Source organism: Hemiscyllium ocellatum, chromosome 37 (genome assembly GCF_020745735.1).
Source record: "Hemiscyllium ocellatum isolate sHemOce1 chromosome 37, sHemOce1.pat.X.cur, whole genome shotgun sequence".
NCBI lineage: Eukaryota > Metazoa > Chordata > Chondrichthyes > Orectolobiformes > Hemiscylliidae > Hemiscyllium > Hemiscyllium ocellatum.
The window spans coordinates 28,413,448-28,435,394 of NC_083437.1; the positions used below are offsets into that span (position 1 = coordinate 28,413,448).

The 21,947-nt window shown below is 40.7% G+C and overlaps 2 protein-coding genes across 4 annotated transcripts in view; one reads left to right on the forward strand and one right to left on the reverse strand.

The window, feature by feature from the left end:
* rnf207b (ring finger protein 207b) overlaps positions 1-9,055 on the forward strand; it is a 35,158-nt gene extending 26,103 nt beyond the window's left edge. For both annotated transcript variants that reach the window (XM_060852180.1, XM_060852178.1), the window contains 5 exons: positions 140-325; positions 2,055-2,106; positions 2,970-3,087; positions 4,846-4,941; positions 8,430-9,055. In XM_060852180.1, the coding sequence (XP_060708163.1) occupies positions 140-325; positions 2,055-2,106; positions 2,970-3,087; positions 4,846-4,941; positions 8,430-8,610 (633 nt within the window). In that variant the 3' untranslated portion in view covers positions 8,611-9,055. The remainder of the gene's footprint in view (positions 1-139; positions 326-2,054; positions 2,107-2,969; positions 3,088-4,845; positions 4,942-8,429) is intronic.
* The window catches only part of rpl22 (ribosomal protein L22), a 76,225-nt gene that overhangs the window by 44,706 nt on the left and 9,572 nt on the right, over positions 1-21,947 (reverse strand). Inside the window, exons 4-5 of one of the 2 annotated variants that reach the window (XM_060851857.1) lie at positions 20,361-20,578; positions 16,158-17,498 (exon numbers count right to left, since the gene is read on the reverse strand). In XM_060851857.1, the coding sequence (XP_060707840.1) occupies positions 17,316-17,498; positions 20,361-20,578 (401 nt within the window). In that variant the 3' untranslated portion in view covers positions 16,158-17,315. Of the gene's footprint in view, positions 1-16,157; positions 17,499-20,360; positions 20,579-21,947 lie in introns of those variants that run through there. The other variant, XM_060851859.1, reaches the window with a different exon arrangement.

Genomic DNA, 21,947 nt, shown 5'->3' on the forward strand with positions numbered 1-21,947 from the left:
CATGACTTAAAAGGAGTCACCATTCCTCAATGACCTCGAGAGTAAAGAGGCTAGTGGTGGGCAATTGTGAGGCTTAAGAAATGTTAGCAACTACCTGCCCATCTCCTGTCTCTCACTGGTGATTGTCTGATTTGCCAAGGCCTTACAGACAGAACTACAGTCACTGAAGGACCAGGTGCAAGAGATGCACCGGGATCTGACCAAACATCACTCGCTCGTCAAGACAGATGCAATTGATGAGATCCTACAGAAATCGCTGCAAATGGAAACTCAGATTTCTTCCCAATACTCCTCTGTGGAGACTATGAGGACCATGTTTGAGGAGGTACAGATAATGCCAATAGTTTCACTGTAGAGATTTCTTGGTTTTTGTTTTGATTCCAGTAAAAATTAGAATGAATGAATGATGGATCATTGAGGGGCTCTGTCAGTCTCAAACCAGACATGGCCTGGTTATTTACAGAGTAAAACATCCAATGCATTATGCCAGGCAGAGAGGACTCTTTCGCAGAATATTTTATATTGTCTCTACCAAACGCTCTGAGATAATCATTTTGTACAAACTTGGTGGCACAGGAACATACGTAAACTATTTTACTCCTTGAGTCTAGTATTTTATGGCTGATTTGCTTCTCACTTCCATTTATCAGCCTTTGCTCCATGTCCCTTGACTGCCTCACCTAATAAGAATGTCAACTGCTCCACAACCTGGCTCTTTTCAAAGATTAACTCAACTCACCCATCTTCTTACCACATCCTTCAATTTTTTATCTTTAGAAAATTCTCTGGGAGATGGTTGCCCGCTGGCATTGTTACTGAAGGCCCAGGCTAATGCTCCGGGGACATTGGTTTGGATCCTACCATTGCAGATGGTGAAATTTAAATCCAAAAGAATGCTGGTCTAATGGCAACCACATAAACACTGTCAATTATAATAAAAACACACTGAGTTCACTTGTATCCTATACTGAAAAAAATCTGCCATCCTTACCTCGTCTAATCTACAAATGACTCCAGACCCACAGCAAAATGGCTGACTCTTAACTGCCTTATGGACAATCAGGTATGGGTAATAAATGCTGGCCCAGCCGTTGATGCCCACATCCCATGAATGAATTAATAAAGGAACAGAAGTAAATTTATAACATCCATCTAAAAGTCATTCGCTTAAACCTGACTCTACTATTCGTATTATTCACTGGTTGAGAAAGTTCTGCCTAAACTCATCGTCCTGCCAGTTCTCTCCCCTGGTTGAGCTCAAGGAGTATTTCAAATCCACGGAAATTGGACAAGTCCAATCAAGTGCCCATTAGGGTGTGCGGTCAAACTCACAATGTCAGCAGCTGATACATGTGGGTTTGATTGGGCAAGAGATCATAGGTGAGCTAATTCCTGTTTTCACACATGGTTCTCAGATTTGTTTTTCCCAGCAGAGACCATCAGATAGTAACTGGAACTGCTGGCCAGGTGACCCCTTGCTCATGCAGAGGCAGAACAACAATTTGGTTGCTCCTCGTTGTCACCTCAGCTGAAGTCAGGGACATTAAATTCGGGCACTGCTTGCCTTCTTAGATTGACGTAAAGATTGCATATTTTGAAGAACTGCAGAGGGGACTCTGTCTAGTATCCTGTTCAATACTTATCCCTCAACCAACATCACAAGAACCAGATTACCTGACCATTTTCACATTGCTTGTGGGACCTTGCTTTGCATTTCCTATATTACAACAATAATACATTTTTGGACTTAAGATCAACGCTTCTGCAACATAAATACAAGTATGTCACCTGTCCCCAACATTCCTTCAGCTGCCTAAGCTCCACACTAAATTCCTCTCTCTGCCTCTTCAAAGCCTCATTAAAATACACATCTGACCAATGTTACTTTTTGTAATATTTCCTCCTTTGAGCCAGTTTATACCTTTTTAGTCACACATCTGTTGAAGTATTTTTGGATTTATCTGTGTTAAAGATGCTAAAGAAATGCACGTAGTTACATAAATCCTCATACCACAGAAAGGATAAACCAATGCTGACTCTTCTTTGTTCCTCAGGTTTGGGAGGAAACCTACCAGAGAGTTGCAAATGAACATGAGATTTATGAAGGTATCGCTAGTTGTGTCTGTTTCTCACCCAGATGTTGCTTATGCTCTTGGTTGGCTGGACTCTTTTTAAAGTTGTATGTTCCATTGTGGGAAGACGCATTGATATGTCAGCAGCTTTGGGTGTCTCATTCCATCACAATCTGGTCTGTAAGATCTATTGTTTCTAATTGATAAAACACTGTAAACATATAGTTCCCACCACCAGCATACTAGACCTTCAATATGTGTGGGATGTACAACATGTACTGCAGTAACTCACCAAAGACTTCTTTGGCATCATCACCCTAACCCCCCACCCCAACCCCAGTCTGCATCATCTGAAATGACAAGAGTTGTACTTCCCCTTTCCAAACTTGTCTTCCTTCTTAACAATCCCTTTGGATGGAGGAGGACTTCCTTCCACTCAGGTTCGATGGATTGAGACAGCTAATAAATCCAGTGGGTGACCTGCAGATTCAGCCACACGTTGGGCTTGAGAGTTTGAGAGTTTGAGTGAATGGACTGATTGGATTTTTGCACCCACTCTGATGTTTCCATTGTACCTCTGCACATTCCCAACAAAGTCACACCATGGGTTTGGTGCCTTCCCAAACAAGATTTCACTATTTTGGTTGGTCACAAGCCAGATCTCCCTTGAGTCGTTAGGGATGATTGACCACTATGGGAATGCTTTGAAGGCATCCCAAAGCACTTCTGCTATCCCCATGGGGTTCTTGTCAAGTCCAAGATCCAAGAACCATACAGAACCAGACAAATGTCAGCATTGCTTCATTGTCGTACCACAGTACAGAATGTGCATTCATGTGACTACAGTAAAGTAAACGCAGGGCCCTTATATGCATTCCATATTGTTAAATTTTCCAGCCCAACTGCACGACCTCATGCTGCTGAAACAGGAGAACACCTATCTAATGACAATTGCACGTCAAATAAGTCCATACATCCGCTCAATTGCCAAAGTGAAGGAACGCCTGGAGCCCAGGTTAGTAATTCCCATCATACCTACACTTCTTCCCTTATATTTCTGAGTTCCTTTCCTCTCTTAGAAGTTCTGTCTCTCACTCATGTCGGGTGAGTATGGGTGGGTATTTTCCTTGCAAGTACCAGCCTTCCTCTACTGACTTGTCTTCATCCATAGATGATGAAGGATCGGTTGTTTCTTTTTTGACAATACAGCATTCAGAGCAGGTCTTCAGCCAATATTAATAGACACAGATCATTAATTACTGAGTGGGATAATCTGAAGCAGGGACCTCGATTCTCACATTATCCTCCTTAACCCACAAATGGAAACAAAAAAGAAACAAATTTTCATGTAACCTTTCCACATGTTTATTTTCTCATAATGAATGTGAATGTTGGAGATGTGGTTAGTAATTTTGCAGATGATTCCAAAATTGGAGATGTAGCGGACGCAAAGAAGGTTATCACAGAGGACAAGAGGATCTTTTTCAGATGGGCCAATGGGCCAAGGAGTGCAAATGGGGGTTTAATTTAAATAAATATGAGGTGCTACATTTTGGAAAGTTAAATGAGGGCAGGACTTATACACTTAATGGTAAGGTTCTGGAGTGTTGTTGAAAAAAAGAGACCTTGAAGTGCAGGATCTTTGTTCATTAAAAATGGAACCACAGGTGGATAGGATAGTGAAGAAGACGTTTGGTATGCTTGCCTGTGTTCAGTGCATTGAATATAGCAGTTGGGAGGTCATGTTACAGCTATACAGGACATTGGTTAGGCCTCTTTTGGAATATTGTGTGCAACTCTGGTCTCCCTACAATAGGAAGGATATTGTGAAACTTGAAAGGGTTCACAAAAGATTTATAAGCATGTTGCCAGGGTTGGAGGGTTTGAGCTATAGGGAGAGGTTGAATAGACTGGGGCCATTTTCCCTGGAGTGTCAGAGGCTGAAGGGTGACCTTATAGAGGTTTATAAGATCATAAGGGGCATGGATAAGATAAGTACACAAGCTCATCCCCAGGGTGGGGGAGTCCAAAACTACAGGGCATAGGTTTAAGGTGAGAGGGGAAAGATTTAAAAGGGACCTAAGGACAACTTTTTTCACACAGAGGCTTGTGTATGTGTGTGTGGAATGAGCTGCCTGAGGAAGTGGTGGAGGCTGGTGCAATTACAAGACATCTGGATGGGTACATGAATAGGAAGGGTTTAGAGCGATAAAGGCCAACTGCTGGCAAATGGGATGAGATTAGATTAGAATATCTGGTTGGCACTGACAAGTTGGACTGAAGGGTCTGTTTCCATGCTGTACATTTCTTTGACTCTATGACATGCAGCCTCTTGAAGATACAGCGAGGTTTTCCAGCACTGTTCAGGAGGTGGTTGTGAATATTTATTGCTACAACTAATGCTTTACACTGAAAAACAGCTGACTTGTACATAATGCCTTGTAACACACCATTTCCTCTACATTACGTCCATCTTTCTCAAACTGAATCGGAGTAAAGAATCGCACAACAACTCAATTTCCTCAATAAAAACAAAGTCCTGGAGAAACTCAGCAGGTTTGGCAGCATCTATGGAGAAAGAAACCAATTTAATGTGTTGAATCTGATATGAATCCTCTATGGACTTGAAAAGAGCAGGAACCCTCCTCCCATCCTTCCCATTCTAACCTTATCAGCATAACCTTTGATCCATTTCTCCCAATGGAACAAATGTCATTCCATCCTTCATGACTGTTCCTTTAATCAAAACTTGGATTTTACTTGCTTTTGTCAGACTGAAAGAGCCAAGAGATGTAAAGGATGACAGAACAGACAGCATGCTGAAGATTTACGACGAAACCTCCATCATGACTACAGATGGTCAGCACAGGTAAGGTCCTTCTTGCAAAGTTGCTATTAGCACTATCCCTCATGCTGAATTGTTCAAAGAGACTCCAGAGAGTGGATTGCATGAATATAGCACCTTTCATGATCTTAAATATGACACATAATTTTTATTAATTCCTTTTGAAATGTAGTCACTATTTTAATTCAGATATGTCACAGCTAATTTGTACACTGCAATGTCCCAGAAACAGCAAATGTTGATTGGGAGATAATTTAAAAAAAAATGTATTTACTCATGGCTCATGGGTATCACTGGCTGGCCAACATTTATTCCCTGCCCCTAGTTGCCCTCGAGAAGATGGTGGTGGTGCGCTGCCTTCTTGAACTCTTGCAGTCCATTTGTTGTAGGTAGACCCATAATGCCCTTCGGGAGGGAATTCCAGGATTTTGATCCAGCAAGTGAAGAAACAGCGATATATTTCCAAGTCCGGCTTGGAGGGGAACTTGGAGCTGGTGGTGTTCTCATACACGTACTGAACTTGCCCTTCTGGATGAAAGTATTTCTGGATTTGGAAGGAGCTGGCTAAGGATCTTTGGTGAATTTCTGCAGTGCAATTTGTAGATAGTACATACTGCTGCTACTGAGGGCTGGCGGGGGAAAAGAGTGGATGCTTGTGGATGTGCCAATTGAATTGGCTGCTATGTCCTGAATAGTGTCAAGCGTTTTGAGTGTTGTTGGAACTCAACATCCAGGCAAGTGAAAAGTATTCCATCATACTGCTGACTTGTGCCTTGTAGACGGTGGATAGACTCTGGGGAATCAGGAGGTGAGTTACGCAATATTTCTACCTTTTGACCTAACATTGTAGTCACTGTGTTAATGTGGTGAGTCCAATTGAGTTTCTGTCAATGGTGACACTCAGGATGTTGATAGTGGGGAATGCAGTGATGGTAATACCATTGAATGTTAAGTGCTTAGATCATCTATTATTGGAGATAGTCATAGTCTGTCATTTGTGTGGCGCAAATGTTACTTACCACATGTAGGCCCAATCCCATATATGATCCAGATCTTGTTGCATTTGAACATGGATTGCTTCAGTATCTAGTTGTCGCAATAGTGCTGAACATTGTGCAATCATCAGTGAACATTCCCAATTCTGACCTTACGATGGAAGGAAGGTCATTGATGAAGAAGCTAAAGATGGTTGGGCCTAGGACACAATCCTGAGGAACTCCTGTAGAGATGTCCTGGAGCTGAGATGACTGACTTCCAACAACCGTAACTATTTTCCTATGTGCCAGGTATGACTTCAACCAATGGAGAGCTTGCCCCGATACCCATCCATTCCAGTTTTGCTAGGGCTCCTTGAAGCCACACTCAAACGAATGTGGCCTTGATGTCAAGGGCTGTTACTCTCACATCACCTCATCTCTGGTTCATGACACCAAGTAACTTCCTTGTTCTATTTGAATTAACATCATGAGATTGGCTCCTTGCACCTGAGAAGGCATATAGGTCTTCAGTTTAACATTTCTTTCAACATTGCAGCTGTCCACCAATATCAAGCTGAAAGTGTTGGCTTAGGTGATGTACTCAGGTTTCTGAAGCAGGGCTTCAACCCAAAAGCCTTCACCTCAGAAGTAAGTGCTACCTGTTGAGCACAGATAATGATCTATTCTGAGATAGCTGATATAAGCCAGTAGTATCCTGGGCCTAAGGTTCATTTTGGTAACTTATCCAAAGATTGACAACATCAGAATATACCTCTGAATTATACTGGTGAATTATGGTAGAGTTTGTGTTTGTGTGTTGGATGGGGACAGAAGAGGGGAGAGGTTGACCAGTCATTCTAGAGTGGACTCAAATGCTGAATTGATCCTAATTCAGATCTCACTGCAATAATCAATGCAATAGGTAGTGGAATTGTGGGTGTGTCACTGTCAACTCAGCACCGCCCTCCTAACCTGCAATCCTCTTCCTGACCTCTCCGCCCCCACCCCACTCCGGCCTATCACCCTCACCTTGACCTCCTTCCACCTATCCCACCTCCATCGCCCCTCCCCCTAGTCCCTCCTCCCTACCTTTTATCTCAGCCGGCTTGGCTCTCTCTCTCTTATTCCTGATGAAGGGCTTATGCTCGAAACGTCGAATTCTCTATTCCTGAGATGCTGCCTAACCTGCTGTGCTTTGACCAGCAACACATTTGCAGCTGTGATCTCCAGCATCTGCAGACCTCATTTTTTACTCGGTGTGTCACTGTAGAACTACTGTGATAGAGTAGAATGTCATAGAAACACATAGACCACATGAAAGTCATTTAGTTCATCATGCCTGTTTCTGTGTTGAAAGAACTATCAATTAATCTTATCTCCCTACTTTCTGAACCCAGCATATTTTTGTTTTTCAAGTATATTCTCAATTCCGCTTTGAATGTTATAATTAATCCACTTCCAGTGCTGTTTCAGGTAAATACAAGTTCTGTATACACAATTTATGATTCCCTTTCAATGTCCAATATTTAAACTGGTAGTTCCTTGAAAACCAGTAAATAACTATATCATCAGTCACTCCGCTGAAGTGATACATCATTAAAGTTCAGTTTGTATTGAAGTAGTTGATTGTGGCTGGGGTGACTTGGTATTAACAGAATTGATCTCATGCCAAATGACTTGGAGATAGTAAGGTGGGGATGGTAAGGAGGGTGGGTACAAACTAAGTGGCCATTTATTTTTAAAAGTCTTCTGGTGGGATGTGGACATTGCTTGATGGTCAGCATTTATTGCCTGTTCCTAGTTGAAAAGGTGGCGAATTGCTGCCTTGAAACATTGCAGTCCATATGCTGTAGGTAAACCCGCAATACTGTTCAGGAGGAAGTTCCAGTATTTTGACCCAGTGACAATGGAGGAATGGCAACATTTCCAAAACAGGACGGTGAATGACTTGGAGGGGAACTTGCAGACAGTGGTATCTGTTGCCCTTGTCCATCCAGACAGAAGTGGTTTGGAAGGTGTTGTCTAAGTGTGTCTTTGATGAATTTTTGCAGTGCATCTTGTAGATAGCACACACTGCAATCACTGAATGTTGGCGGTAGAGGGAGCGGGGATGGACGCTTGTGGAGGAGTGTGATGAAATACTCCCCACTTGCCTGCATGAGTGTAGCTTCAACAACACTCAAGAAACTTGACACCAAGCTGATTTAACTGGCGCCACTTCCACATACTTGTGGATGTGGTGCCAGCTAAATCGGCTTGGTGTCAAGCTTCTTGAGTGTTGTTGGAGCTTCAGTCATCCAGGCAAGTGGGGAGTATTTCATCACACTCATGACTTGTGCCTTTTAGATGGTGGACAGACTTTGGGGAGTTGAGAGTTAGGTTACTTAATGCAGTATTCCTAGCCTCTGACCTGCTGTTGTAGTCACTGTATTTGTATGGAAAATCCAGTTGAGTTTCTGGTCAGTGGTAGCCCTACGATGTTGACAATGGAGGATTCCATAAAAAGACAAGTATAATATTTTGATTCCTTTTTAGGAACGACCTCACGTGTCCCAGTGAAGACAAAGAAAAACTTACCGACAACAAGGACAAGGTCATTGACAATCGAACTCTGAACATTCTGCCAGCGGATTCAGAGCTGAAATCCAGGGAATTGCACCGGACAAAACAAAAGACTGGACTGGACAGCTCTGACAGGATGGAACTCACCTTATAGTGCAGAGTGACAAGAGACACAGCACATCCAATGAACTGTGATAGCCCTTCGAATCTAAAAAGACTTTGAAGGTCTGCATTTGTTTTTTGCAATCTTGGATCTAGTGCACAATCAGCAGATTTGTTCTTTTAAATAGAATAGCAGATAAGTGTGGATAAGAACATTGGTTGCATTATCTTTTAGCAGGGAATTAATGCCAAATGACTAGCCACAACTTGCATTTACCTATTGACTTTTGTGTTGTATGGTGTACTTAGGGCACTTCACAGGAGCATTAACATACAAAGTTCGACAAAGATGCAAGAGCAGACATTACAGTTTGTTCATGATGTTGCCTTTTGTGCACGTTCTGGTTTTTCTCATTTTATATAGATCTGAATCTGATCACTGCCCTTAAAATGGTACATTTTATTTTAACTAAAGCTTAAAATGCTCTGAAGTGTTTGTAGTACACAGTGATAATTGCTTAATTAAGAACTACTAAACTGTGCAGAATTCAAAGCCTTAAGTTATCTCCATCCAGGAAATTTGCAATCCAATAGGTTTCGCAGGTGAGGAGACATGATACGGTCATTATATGCAGCAGGCGTTGTGGTCAGCTGATCTCTTCCCATGTGAAAATTTTGTATGTTCTAGTTTCTTTCTAGGTACAATTTGACAGATACACCTTGTACACATTTACAATGTTTCATCTGTGAGTCCTGATTAAAACCAAATTCCCTGGTGAGCAATGTTCTGTCTGAACTGCACAACCACATCTCACACAGGCAAAGCTTGGAGGTCCCACTTGCATTGTCAATGCATTGACTTGTGCATGCAGACGTTGCTGCCACGTGAACCTCGAAGGTTCACACAGTAGAGAGAAAAAAAGGGAACATAGCTGCTGGGAATAGATTCTATAAATGTAAAAGTTGGATAAATTGGTCATGATGTGAAGCCGCTGTCCGACCCAAAGTAATCCCATTTTCACAGCATGGGTTAGATTAAAATCAGGGTTTTGTTGCGGAGAGTTCAGTCATCAAAGGCAATCCAGCAGACGCTGATCCTATCCTCACCTGATATCCACACAAAACTTTACAGCAAGAGTTAGTGGATAGTGACAAGGTGGCAAGATTTTCAGTTTTAGGTTATTCCCCCATTACTGCTCCTTGCTAAAATAAAAGTTAATTATTTTTCATTTGGAGTGTAATTAAGATGTTTCATACTTTCAAGAATCATCCATATTTGATTGAATACAATAGCAGTGATAAAAAAAAGCTGATCGCTGAATATTACAAATGTCTCAAGTGTTACTGTGTAGCTTGAAATGCAGATGAGAAATCAACCGAAAAACAAGGAATTAGCAAGTATTAAACTGAGGAACGAAGCAGTGTAGCATTCCCTCTGTACCAGCACTCGGAACTGGCACTCAATCTGGCCACTTGAGCCCATGAGCTTATGACTCACCAAACATTAAATAGAAGAGTGCAAAAACTGATGTGTTGAAATGAAAATTGATGTGTTGAAAAACACAATATTAGTCAGTGTCTGTAAAAATTACAAGTTAATGTCCTAGTTTATACCATGGAATTCTGATGAAAGGTGCATACCCTAAATACTAATGCTTTGTCCTTTTTGATTAACCTGCTGAATACTTCTAGCAGTAATTTTTATTGTCTGTGAAAACAAACAGCAAGGAAAGCTTCCTGCAAAAAGAATAAGAAAGGGAATAAACTGATCAATTGACCACATGGCTCTCTCAATAACTGAAGATCAAACATTCAAAATATTTCCATCGTAAAGGTTAGACAAGAGAGACAAGGTTATAATTCCCAGAAAGTACAAATTTCATTCAGCGAATGCAACTCATGGATAAATTGCAGAGTGAAACTTTAAATTGACACCTCCTCAGGAAAGAGTTAGGTGGGCTTCAAAATAGCAAGTTGTAGTAGATGCTTTATAGGTTCCTGAAAAAATAATTGATTTGCTTTGAGTTATTACAGTCACGTGTACCTAAACACAGTGAAAAGCTTTGTTTGCGAGCAGTATTGGCAGATCATAGCAAACAAGAAGATAAAGATCATAGGATGCTTAGAGTGAGATATACAGGTTACACTGTACAGATGATGCATGAAGCAAGATCAAGATCAATGTCATTTGAAGTTAGAGAGGTCCATTCATCAGTCTAATAATGGCAGGGAAGAAGCTGTTGGTGCATATGCTCAAGCTTCTGTACTTCCTGCCTGATGAAAGAGGTTGGAGGGAGCATTGCCAGGGTGGGAGGGATGTTGACAGCATCTCCGTGGCAATGAGAAATGTAAATGGAAGGTTGACTTCTGTGATGGTCAGAGCTGTGCTCATTATCTTCTGTAGTTTCTTATAGTCCTTGGCAGAGCAGTTGCAATACCAGTAGCAGTATGCACCCAGACAGTATGCTTTCAATGGTATTTCTGTAGAAGTTGATGAGGGTCCTTATCAACGTGCCAACGTTTCTGATGCACCTGAGGGGAAAGAGGCATTTTTGAGAGGGTGTTGCTGGAAGAGCGCAGCAGGTCAGGCAGCATCCGAGGAGCAGGAGAATTGATGTTTCGGGCCAAAGCCCTTAATCAGGAACGGTTTTGGCCCGAAACATCAATTCTCCTGCTCCTCGGATGCTGCCTGACCTGCTGTGCTTTTCTAGCAACACACTCAACTCTGGTCTCCAGCATCTGCAGACCTCACTTTCTCTGAGAAAGAGGCATTGTTGTACTTTCTTGACTGTTGCATATATGTGGGAAGTAAAGGACAGGTTGTTAATTATCATCACTCCGAGGAACTTGACATTCGACTCTCTCAACCTCTGCTCCATTGCTGTAGATGAGGACTGAAGTCGATGATCAGAGAGGGAGGGGGAGAGGGAGAGGGAAAGAGATCATTGCACCACGACACCAAGCCTCTATCTCTTTTCTGTATTCTGACTCATCATTGTTTGATATCCATCCTACCATGGTGATGTCATTAGCGAACTTGTCTACAGAGTTGTGGGCATACAGGGAGTATAGTAGGGGGCTCCAGTGCTGAGGGTTATCAAAAGGAGGTGCAGTTGTCTATCTTCACTGATTGTGGTCTGTGGGTAAGGACGCTGAGGATCCAGTTGCAGAGGGAGCAGAGACGTAGGTCTTGGAGTTCTGAGATCAGTCTGGAGAGGTTTATGAGCTGTAGTTGATTAATAGGAGTCTGACGGAGATATCCTTGTTGTCCAGATGTTCCAGGGTTGAGTGCAGGGCCAGAGGGATGGCGTCCCCTGTGGACCTGTTACATCAGTCTGCAAATTGTAGGAGATCAAGGCATACGTGGGCGATGACCAGCCTCTCGAAGCACCTCATGGTATTGGAGGTCAGAGTCACTGGATTTTGCTTGCAGCAGGGTCATGGAGATTAACCTTTAGTTTTTGAAGATACCAGGGCTGCTTTGGAGGATTGGCAACCTTACTGAGGAATAGTGATGGTTACAAGATTGAGTACAGATGTGTTCTATTTAAAATGCAGGAACATGAAGCAGAATGTTAGTTGTCTTTAATAGTGTACTGCCACAGGGAATTGTAACGTGAAAACAAGCAGCAGTGGTCAGATTTGGGAATGTTACAAAGCAAGCAGAAAATGAATCTGTTTCTTAACCAGAGCTCCAGTCCATCAAATGTCTTTAATTAGTTTGACAGCACTAGGAACGAAATACATCTTCACATAAGAAAGCAACCCTGAAGGGAAGATTAAGCAAACCTGAGGCACGTTTGTCTGGACAAAGGAAGACTGAGGAATGATAGACTTTTAAAATTATGAAATGGTTTCTTATGCTCGAGGTGGAAATAATTCCATTTATAGCAGAAATCCACACCTATTGGTCATAAGTAGAAGATTGTCCCTAATAAATCCAATGAAGATTTTGGGAGAAAGCATTTAACCCAGAGTGGTGAAAATGTGGAACATAGACTAGTTGAGGAGAATAGTATAGGTACATTTAAAAGGGAAATGAGGTAGTAGAGGCAGGAGAAAAGAATAGGATCTGTTGTGGAAGGAGGTTCATGTGCAACATGAGCTAAAGTAAACACTGACTGGGGGGGCAGGGGAAGAGGAGAACATAAGCACTGATATCTTCCTATTGGACTGAATGACCTGTTTCTATGATGTAATCTCTGTGCAGTGGCCTGTAACAACCAGAAGGTTTACTTTGTCCTCTGTGATAACTGTCTAATTGGAGCTGGGTGCTTCAAATGGCATCTGCGGGAAATGCACAATGGCTGATGATGGAATCAGGCTTGAAAATGATTTCCCAATAGTTGACTATCTTTCATACATTTAAACATTTGTAAAGAAGAGCAACTGTTTGGGAAAAGAATTTATAGCCATTGACATATTTAGAATAGGATCCCATGAAAGAACCAACATTAAGTAAAACAAAAGGAAATCAAAAACAGGAAAATATTAGCTCAAAAAAATCTGACAATTGCTGCACATTCTATACGTCATCTATGATTTTTCTCAGATCTGTTACAGGGTAAAAAGTTGATGGATTTATAAGCTGAATTAGCAATACCCCATTTATTGACCATGCATCTACTCAAAAGCTTAGCATTTCTAACTCAATGACAACTTGACATGAGCAATAAATGCTGGCCTCGAGAACAATGTCAACATCCTGAAGCATGCTAAATATAAACAGCGTGGATAGTGAACTTAAACATGGTATGGACTGTAACAGATTCTATTGTCATCACCCAAACCTTGCACAACCATTGAACAGCAAGCATTCTTGTTGATTCTTCCTTTCTTTAACCCAGAGCATTGAGGCTCAAAGCAGATCCTCTTTGACCAGAAAGTGAAGCCAGTGAAACATTCCTGTTCCCAATGGTTCACGGTCTTTACCAACTTAGTAATCAGAAGTAATAGTCTGACTGGGAACTGACATGCATATTTTTATTATGGGTTTATTTTTCTATGTTTCTAAATAGCAATTCAGAAAAGTAAGCAGTAAAGAGTTAATTTGTAATTACTGTTCTGACAGACTCAAGCCCATCACTTCTAGCTCCCAATTTGGCCCAACCACTCCATATGGAAGAGAATCCCACATTCTTATGCTGTAAAATAAATTACTTCCAAATTCTTTATTTGATCTATAAATGTGGTTTGTTTAGGTCTCACCCATTGCTGGAAGCAGTTTCTCCACATGCATCCTCACTGAATTCTTTCATGACGACTTTCCATTAAGTTTGATCAATCATATCTTTTTGAAGCACTTTGGAACTCTTTGTTTATATAGCCTTTAAAATGGAAAGGTCATTGTGTGGCTTTGAGTGGGAGTATGATTAGGCTCAGATTCCATGGTATGAATGGAATTGTTCTCTAGTATTGGATTGCCTCTGAGGGATTTCGTTGCCGGGAATCTCTACTCCCGTTGTCAGCTGCCTATCTGACAAATTGCTGAGCACTGCTCACAAAAGGTAAATATCCTGAGTTATACCTTAGAAAAACTTATAGACTGGATGACGATTCTATACCTCCTCACCCATCATCATCTCCTCCAAAGAGCTTGCACATTAACTGTTAATCACTTACCACAGTAAGCGTAGCACCTGTAGGTTATGACTTTAAGCATCCATCCACAAATGTATATTTAAAAGTTTTGATCTACAAATAAGATTAGTATTATTTCTGTGAAAATTTGTACAATGCAGGAAAGTCACAGTAACCTATAATATGCCATAGCTAGTAAAATCATATTTCATACAGACATAATGGTCTTACTCTGTGATTCTACAAATGACAGTATTGGGCAAAGACAGCGGTCATTATAAAGCAAAAGGAGGTAACGGGACAATGTGACAGTACAGATTTTAATATGTCAAAAGTCGCATTAGTCTGTTAAGAATGTTCCCAAAGTCTTTAACTCCTTTTCTGGACATGCAGTGCTAAGTAGGGCACTAGTCAATTGGTATCAGTGCACTTTATTACCACACTCCAAGTAGCCAGCCTGTATCCCCCAAACCTAGATATTTTCCTAATCAACCTGTTCAGTGATTTTATTACATACCTCTGAACTTGAATCAAGGCCTCCTAACTCAGTGGTAGAGAAACTGTTTCTGTCCCACAACAGCCCTTCATAATGGAGCCTATTCTAGTGAGCACTAGCAAGGTCATTTACAGTTAACATCCATTCAAACACAATTTCATTTGGGGAAGTCAAAACACTGCAACCAGACTGGAACTCTAAACCGCCCCCCCCCCCCAACCAACCAGCAGCTCTGAAGAAAATTATTACAGTATACTTGTCATCTCTAAAAAGTCAATTTACTCATTAAGAACAAGGAATCCAGTCTCTGACATATTGATCCAAAGCTGCATTAATAATAGCCATTAATAGTAGCTTATGCAGTAATTGAAATGACATTCATAAAACAAGCATGTCGGAATATTAATATACAATAGGATAACTCTGCAAAGGTCTAACTTTCTGATGCATATTTGTATATGTTCACCTACATCAATATTGTCACTGGGTCTTCAGCAAAGTCTTGAGATCCACTCTTTGTCTACCTCTACTCCTTGGCATGATTACTACAGATGGCAGTGACTATGTTAACAGTACAACACAATTGCTGCAGGCTAATCACAATATCTCTGACATTAATACAAAGCTTGCAGTATGCCTATAACTCTCCCCATATAATGTTCCAACAGACTGATCATTTTTGTTCACTCCCTTCCCCACAACACCTGATAGGTGTGCCCGTATTCCATAAACCTCTCAACATCACTCTCCTCAAAATTATTTAAACCTCCAGCATGAAAACAGGCAAGTCTCCTCGTTCTGAAGGGTTGCTGGACCCAAAATGTTTACTCTGCTTTTTCTCCATTGATGCTGCCAGACCTGCTGAGTTTCTCAACAATTTCTGTTTTTATTTCCAAATTTCCAGCATCTGCAATTTTTTGATTTATTATAAGCAATTCCATCTATTGTGCCTGTGCCAGCATTTTAAAAATCCCTCTTTTGTCCCTGCTCTTCCTGCATATCTCTAATTCTCCCCCTTGGGTTTTTAGTCAAGTTATTGATGACCCCACTCCCCTCATATCACCTTTGACATGGCACCCATTTTTGACTGATTACATTTTGATGAAGCAGAGGAGCATTTTTCTACATGAAAGATACAATATAAACACTATTATCGATGGTCCAAAAACCATCAGAGAAAAACTTGTATCATTTTGGAATCTTAATCAATAATCAGCTGTTTTCACATTGTTCAGCCTCAAAAAGGGGAGAAATTGAGAGGAGGACCGAACATCAAAACGGCAGATGATGATCTGATGCAGCACTTTTTCTGGATTTGAAAAGATATTTGCTGGTAGATTTCAAGAGAAACCTTGTTATGAATATCTTCATGAAATCTACAGGTACAGGAATAAGTACTGATCATGCTCATGATAACTCAAAGCAAGACTTAGAATCAAGCATGGCATGTGCGAAAAAAAACCTAGAAAATGGTGGAAAAGAGTGAATCATTCAGCATACATGAGAGAAAAGACAGCTTAATATTTCAGGTAAGCACCCATTTTATTTCAGAATTCCAGCAGATACAGTTTTTACTTATCATATTTAAGTAAATTAAAGCTTTCCCCTTCCCTTTCCAACAGTGCAGAGGTAATCAAATTGTACTCAATAGAATGAGGAAATTTATTTGTGTGCATTTTTGTCATGAAGTTGAGGGATGTCCTGGACAATGGGACACATTCATTTCAAGCACCTGGAATCATCAAGTAGTTGATCAGGTCAGGTACCATATGGGTTAAATATAGAACAAAGGTTCTTCTAGATGGCCCCCTCAAATACTCCCAGGACCAGTACAGCATGTATGAGATGCAGCTCTCTCTACACAATTCAATATGTCTCAGCAAAACATTCAAAAGGGCACTCTTGATTACACCAATATCACCAATCCCCAGTTCACTTCTCTTCACTGAAAATGGCAGTGTATTTGCCAATTCGACTCAAATGTTGTAGATTGTGAAAAATTGACCCATAGCTAGTAGAAATATCACGCAACATGTTCATGAAGGCCCTTTAGCATTGGAAACTTGTATGTTATCAGCCTGGTTGTATGTTTAACTGGAACAAAGAGGAGGAAAACTGATCTTGATAGTCATTTTTAAAAGAAACTTCAATGCAGAATATCACTAATTTTAGCATCGTCCTAAATAAGATGCAACAAGTTTTGGTCTAGATAAAACAAAAAGCAACTGACCCCATTTTCTACAAATCATGATTATCCTCTGTTAACAGTAAATTATGGAATTTACTTTCCTGATAAAGTGTGTTCGTATATTGCAATACTGCTGCATCCCTACACAGTATAAAGCAGCCCTCCATGGACTTTTTTTTTGGTCAAAAAAGAACAGTCTTTATGAGAAGTACCAAGTTTATAACAAATGGCTTTGTCATAGCAATAGCTGCAGCAAGTGGCCTCTACAATTCGCAATGTTTCTGGTTCCCACCATTCATAACTCATTGTCCCCTGCAGCACCACTTCCTTGCTCTAACAGTGAGAAGCTAGCTAACATATTCTCAACAGCAACAGCTGTGGAATTCTTTTCAAAGCTGAAATCAAACAATATTCAGGTACTAAGGATTAAACGGTAGCCCATGTATTCACGGTCCGTTTGATTGTGCATTTCCGTCTCCCACATTGTTGAACATCATGGATCTATTTTGGCACCATTGATGAAGGGAAGCCGTGTTGGAATCCGCTTCTTGTACTGCTCATAGTCTTTGCCAAAAAACTGAATCAGAGTAATCTCCTCTTCCTCGATTCGCTCACAAAAGAAATGCCATGAAGCCAACGTATATCCTACAATGCAGATGGGGTTACACAAAATTACCTGAAAAGAAACAAAAGGCAACAATTGATTCATTACTTGGAAAAAGGCTGTTACCGTTTCTGATGCACCTATATGTTGTGGCGGACCAAGGAAGAAAAAACATTATTCTATCCTAATTGTATCACACTATATTTGGTTGTGCCGGATCTCGTACCAGTCAGAGTTCCTCGTCAAGGACGCATTACAGAGCAAGAAACCCTCACTGGTTTATCCAAACCCGCACACCTTATATAACATGCTAATCATAAGAAATAAACCAGTCATATGAATCCAGACCGTTAGAGGCCCTTTCCATTTTATATGAGAACCGTTCCAGATCCTCAAACCTAATCATCTTTCAGGGGACTTTCAGATCAGCATCAGGGCTCCACACATGTAACACTGAGACACATGACATAGAATATAGGAGGAGTAGACCATTTGATCCTTCACGTCTGATCCGCCATTCAATATGATAATGGCTGACAAGAACTCTCAAAACATTATCAATCGGAAGACAACAAAGAATAATTTTGTTTGTTTCCCTATGCCTTAAACAAAAATGTTTCCGGGACTCGAAAACTGCAGCTTTGAGGAAAATTTGACAGGCTGGGGTTGTTCCCCTGTGATATGACTGAAGTTGGAGTGTGCATGGTCCACCTCTAGTCCCGCTGATATTATAAATTTAAATACTTTACCCAGTTACCAATATTGACCAATACATACTTTACCTATATTACGTTTAGAATAAAAAAAACTAACCAGGTTTCTTTAATAAACAAACTGGGCAAATGGTGGGTTAGTACATCAGGTACCCAGGTTTGATTCCAGCCTTGAGTGACTGTTTGTGTGGAGTATGCCATGCTAGATTGCCCTGTTGTATCTAGGGATATGTGGGCTAGGTAGATTGACCATGGTGAATGCAGGTTTAGAGGAAAAGGTGGAGGTGGGACTGGGTGGGATGCTCTTCGACAGTCAGGGCAGGACTTGATGGGCAGAATTGCCTTGTACCACACTGTCGAGATTGATAGATTCTTGTTGTCTTGAGGAATTAAGGGCTATGGGGAGAACGCTGGTAAGTGGAGTTGAAATGCCCATCAGCCATGATTGAATGGCGGAGTGGACTCGATGGGCCGAATGGCCTTACTTCAACTCCTATGCCTTATGGTCTTATGCGATTCTATGTTTCTAAATTGTTGATTTATTGGGGAAACAGAACTTATTTGACAAATATGCAAATCATTTTAACAGTTTGAAATATGAAAGTGTAAGTGTTTATCCTTCTAAGTAACTTGGAGATAGTGAGAACTGTAGATGCTGGAGAGTCAGAGTCAATAAAGAGTGGAGCTGGAAAAAGCACAGCTGGTCAAGCAGCAAAGGAGAAGGGGCGTCTTTTTCCAAGATAGTGATAACTGCAGATGCTGGAGTTTTCCAGCAACTCTTTTTATAGAGTAGAATCCCTACAGTGTGGAACAGGCCCTTCAGCCCAACAAGTCCACACCGACCTCCCAAGAGTATCCCATCCAAACCCATTCCCCATTACTGTAAATTTTACTCCTGACTAATGCACCTAACCTGCACAGCTTTGGACTTCTCCTCTGATGCTGCTTGACCTGCTGTGGTTTTTACAGCTCCACGCTTTATCCACCCTTCTAAGTAACTCAACACAAACGCAGACTTAGACACAAGTAATGGAAAGGAAATAAAGATTTTTTTTCTGCATCAAATTAAAGAAAGAAGACTTGGCCAAATAATAATTAGTTCTTGAAAGAAAAAAGGGTAAGATACAAAATGTTCACGATGGCTTTAAACTAATATCCTGGCATATCGAAAAGCCTGTCAAAAAAAGACAAGCAGTTGTCACTTTGCAGATAGAGTTCGTTCAGGAACCATCAAGGAGAGTCCCTACAGAGACTTTTCAGGAGTGTTCCAGTTACCACACTGGACCCTGAAAAGGGTTTCTCTGCAAGGCAGTGGATGAGCTGACTATTTTCTCTTTCTCAGCAGGCTAACACAAATTAAACTCCAAATAATACCCAAACCAAAGACTTAATCCTGACAGCTCTAAATCCAGGCATTTACCCAGTAAATAAGTCCAGTAAGTTAGTCAAATGACTTCAAGTTTGTTTTTAAAATGTCTCAATGTGTCCTTTTAGTGACCCTTTTAAACAGAAGTCGACATACCTCCTCAATCTTTTCAAATGAACCATTATCTACAATCTTTTAAACATGAATCCTCAAAAAAAAAAGCATCGTCATAACTCTGGGAAGAGATAGGCTGAGAGCAGATTTGACTGAGGTACAGATTTGTGAGGGAACTAGACAGAGTAAATGGGAAGGACTAATCTCCCTTAGCAGAGGGTTCATTGACAGTGAAGCATCTGTTTAAAGCAGAAAGGTTAGAGGAGAGGTGAGGGATTTTTTTTTAACCCAGAGAATGGCAGGGATCTGGAACTCTCTGCCTAAAAGACTAGTAGAGGCAGTAGCAGTAGAGGCAGAAAAAGCGTTTGGATACACACCTGAATTTCTGTATTTGGGATATTGGTGAAAAAGCAGACTGACTTCAACAGTTCTTTTTGAGTGTGCACAGACCCAATGAGCACAATGGCCTCCTTCCGTGCTGTAAATGTTTAAACATTTTTAAAATATTCTAAATATCTGAAGAGCAGAAATGTGCAAGGTTTTGGGGTGTCGTAGTGAATTGCTCCTTATGACTGCCAGTAAAAATGGTTTTTTTCTGTGCTAGAACCATAAGGCCATAAGAAACAGGAAGAAACTTCAACACCGGTTCTAGAAAACATTGGTCCACTTTTCAGCATATCAAAGTAGCACATTCCTATTCCAAAAGGCACAACAAACATGCAGAATCAATGGTGAGCCTACCTGAGTGCCAATACTCCAGTAGAACCAGCCCACGTAGGAAGGATGCCTCGACCAAGAGTAGACGCCACTGGTGACAAGCCGGTGGCTTTCAGCCTTCTCATTCTGTACAATATGATTGAAATTTGACCCAGCTGTTAGCATGGCAGCTTTACGCAGAGATTCGCCAATGAGAACCATCAGCAAACCCAAGAAACTGAGCCACGTAATCTGTTTCAGACCTGCAAGTGAAGAGAAAAAAATTTTTTTTCAATCAAATAAAATGAAAATGCTAGTCAGTCAACAAATTTGATGGAATATAGGGGACAATGGCAGAATTGATAGAAATTGGCTAAAATACAATGTTATGTTCCCAGGTAATTTTACCACTGAATAAATAAGACTCCAGAATAAAATCTGGCTTCAATCTTTCAATTTAATATAGTGGTCATTCACTGAAACAAGCACACAAGACTGTACATTTTATTTAAAAATAAAACAAGTTTATTACAAAAACTGAAACAAAAGCAAAGCAAGGCTATCTAAATATAGAACACTGTTTGCAAGATGTAAAACATTGAGGAAAACGAAGTCTCATCTACTCCCCAACACCATTACTTTACAGATACTCAATTCCAGAGAAATTAGCATTTCATATCAAATTTTAGCTTTAACAGCTCTGAAGATGAGTCATCTAGACTCAGCTTGCTCTCTCTCCATAGATAATGCCTGACCCATTGTGATTTCCAGCACTTTTTGTTTTCAGTACAGATTCCAGCATATGCAGTAATTTACTCCTACTTTAGGTTTAACTTAACTGTTTCTCCCTAATTCTGTTCTCTGAACCATGAGGTATTCTCACACAAACATGCAGTATTTTAATTTTTTTCAGTCTTTTATTACTAGACATTCCTGTTGTGGAAGTTTCACATGCTAAACCTTTTTTGGCGAGGTACCAGAGTTTCCCTGCACTGTCGTACACTCTTTTCTAAGAGGGATATGATATTTGCTCCTGACCTCAGTCAGGTCTCCTCAAAAACTACCCTAAAAGCTTTCCAATCTCTGGGATTTTCTAGGCTAAAATAAATCCTCAATTATTCTCAATTAAAAACAAGCTAATGCCTCAGTGTTTCATTATTAAAAGTCATATTTTATATATAAATCACACACCTTTCATCACAACAGGAAGGAGTAGTGCTGAATGCTTGTTTTTCAAACTGGATGAAGTTTACAGTGTCGTTCACCAGGGACCAGTACCAAGACTACTGCTTTTCGTGATCTATATTAATGACTTGGACCTGGAGATACAGGGTACATGGGACAACTTCAAAGTTTGCAGAGGATACAAAACATGGAAGTGCAGTGCACAGCGAGGAAGATGGTAACACTTTTCAAGAGGCAAGACAGGCTGATGCAATGGACCAACACTTGACAGATGAACTGCAGGATGAATAATTGGTAAGAAGAAAGGTGAGGGGCAAGATAAGCCAATAGATACAATTCTAAAGTGAGTGAGGGAGCAGAGGGACCTGAGACTTCATTTGCACAAATTATCTACATTCACAGAGCAGGTTGAGAAATGGTTAAAACACATATAGAATCTCGGAATAG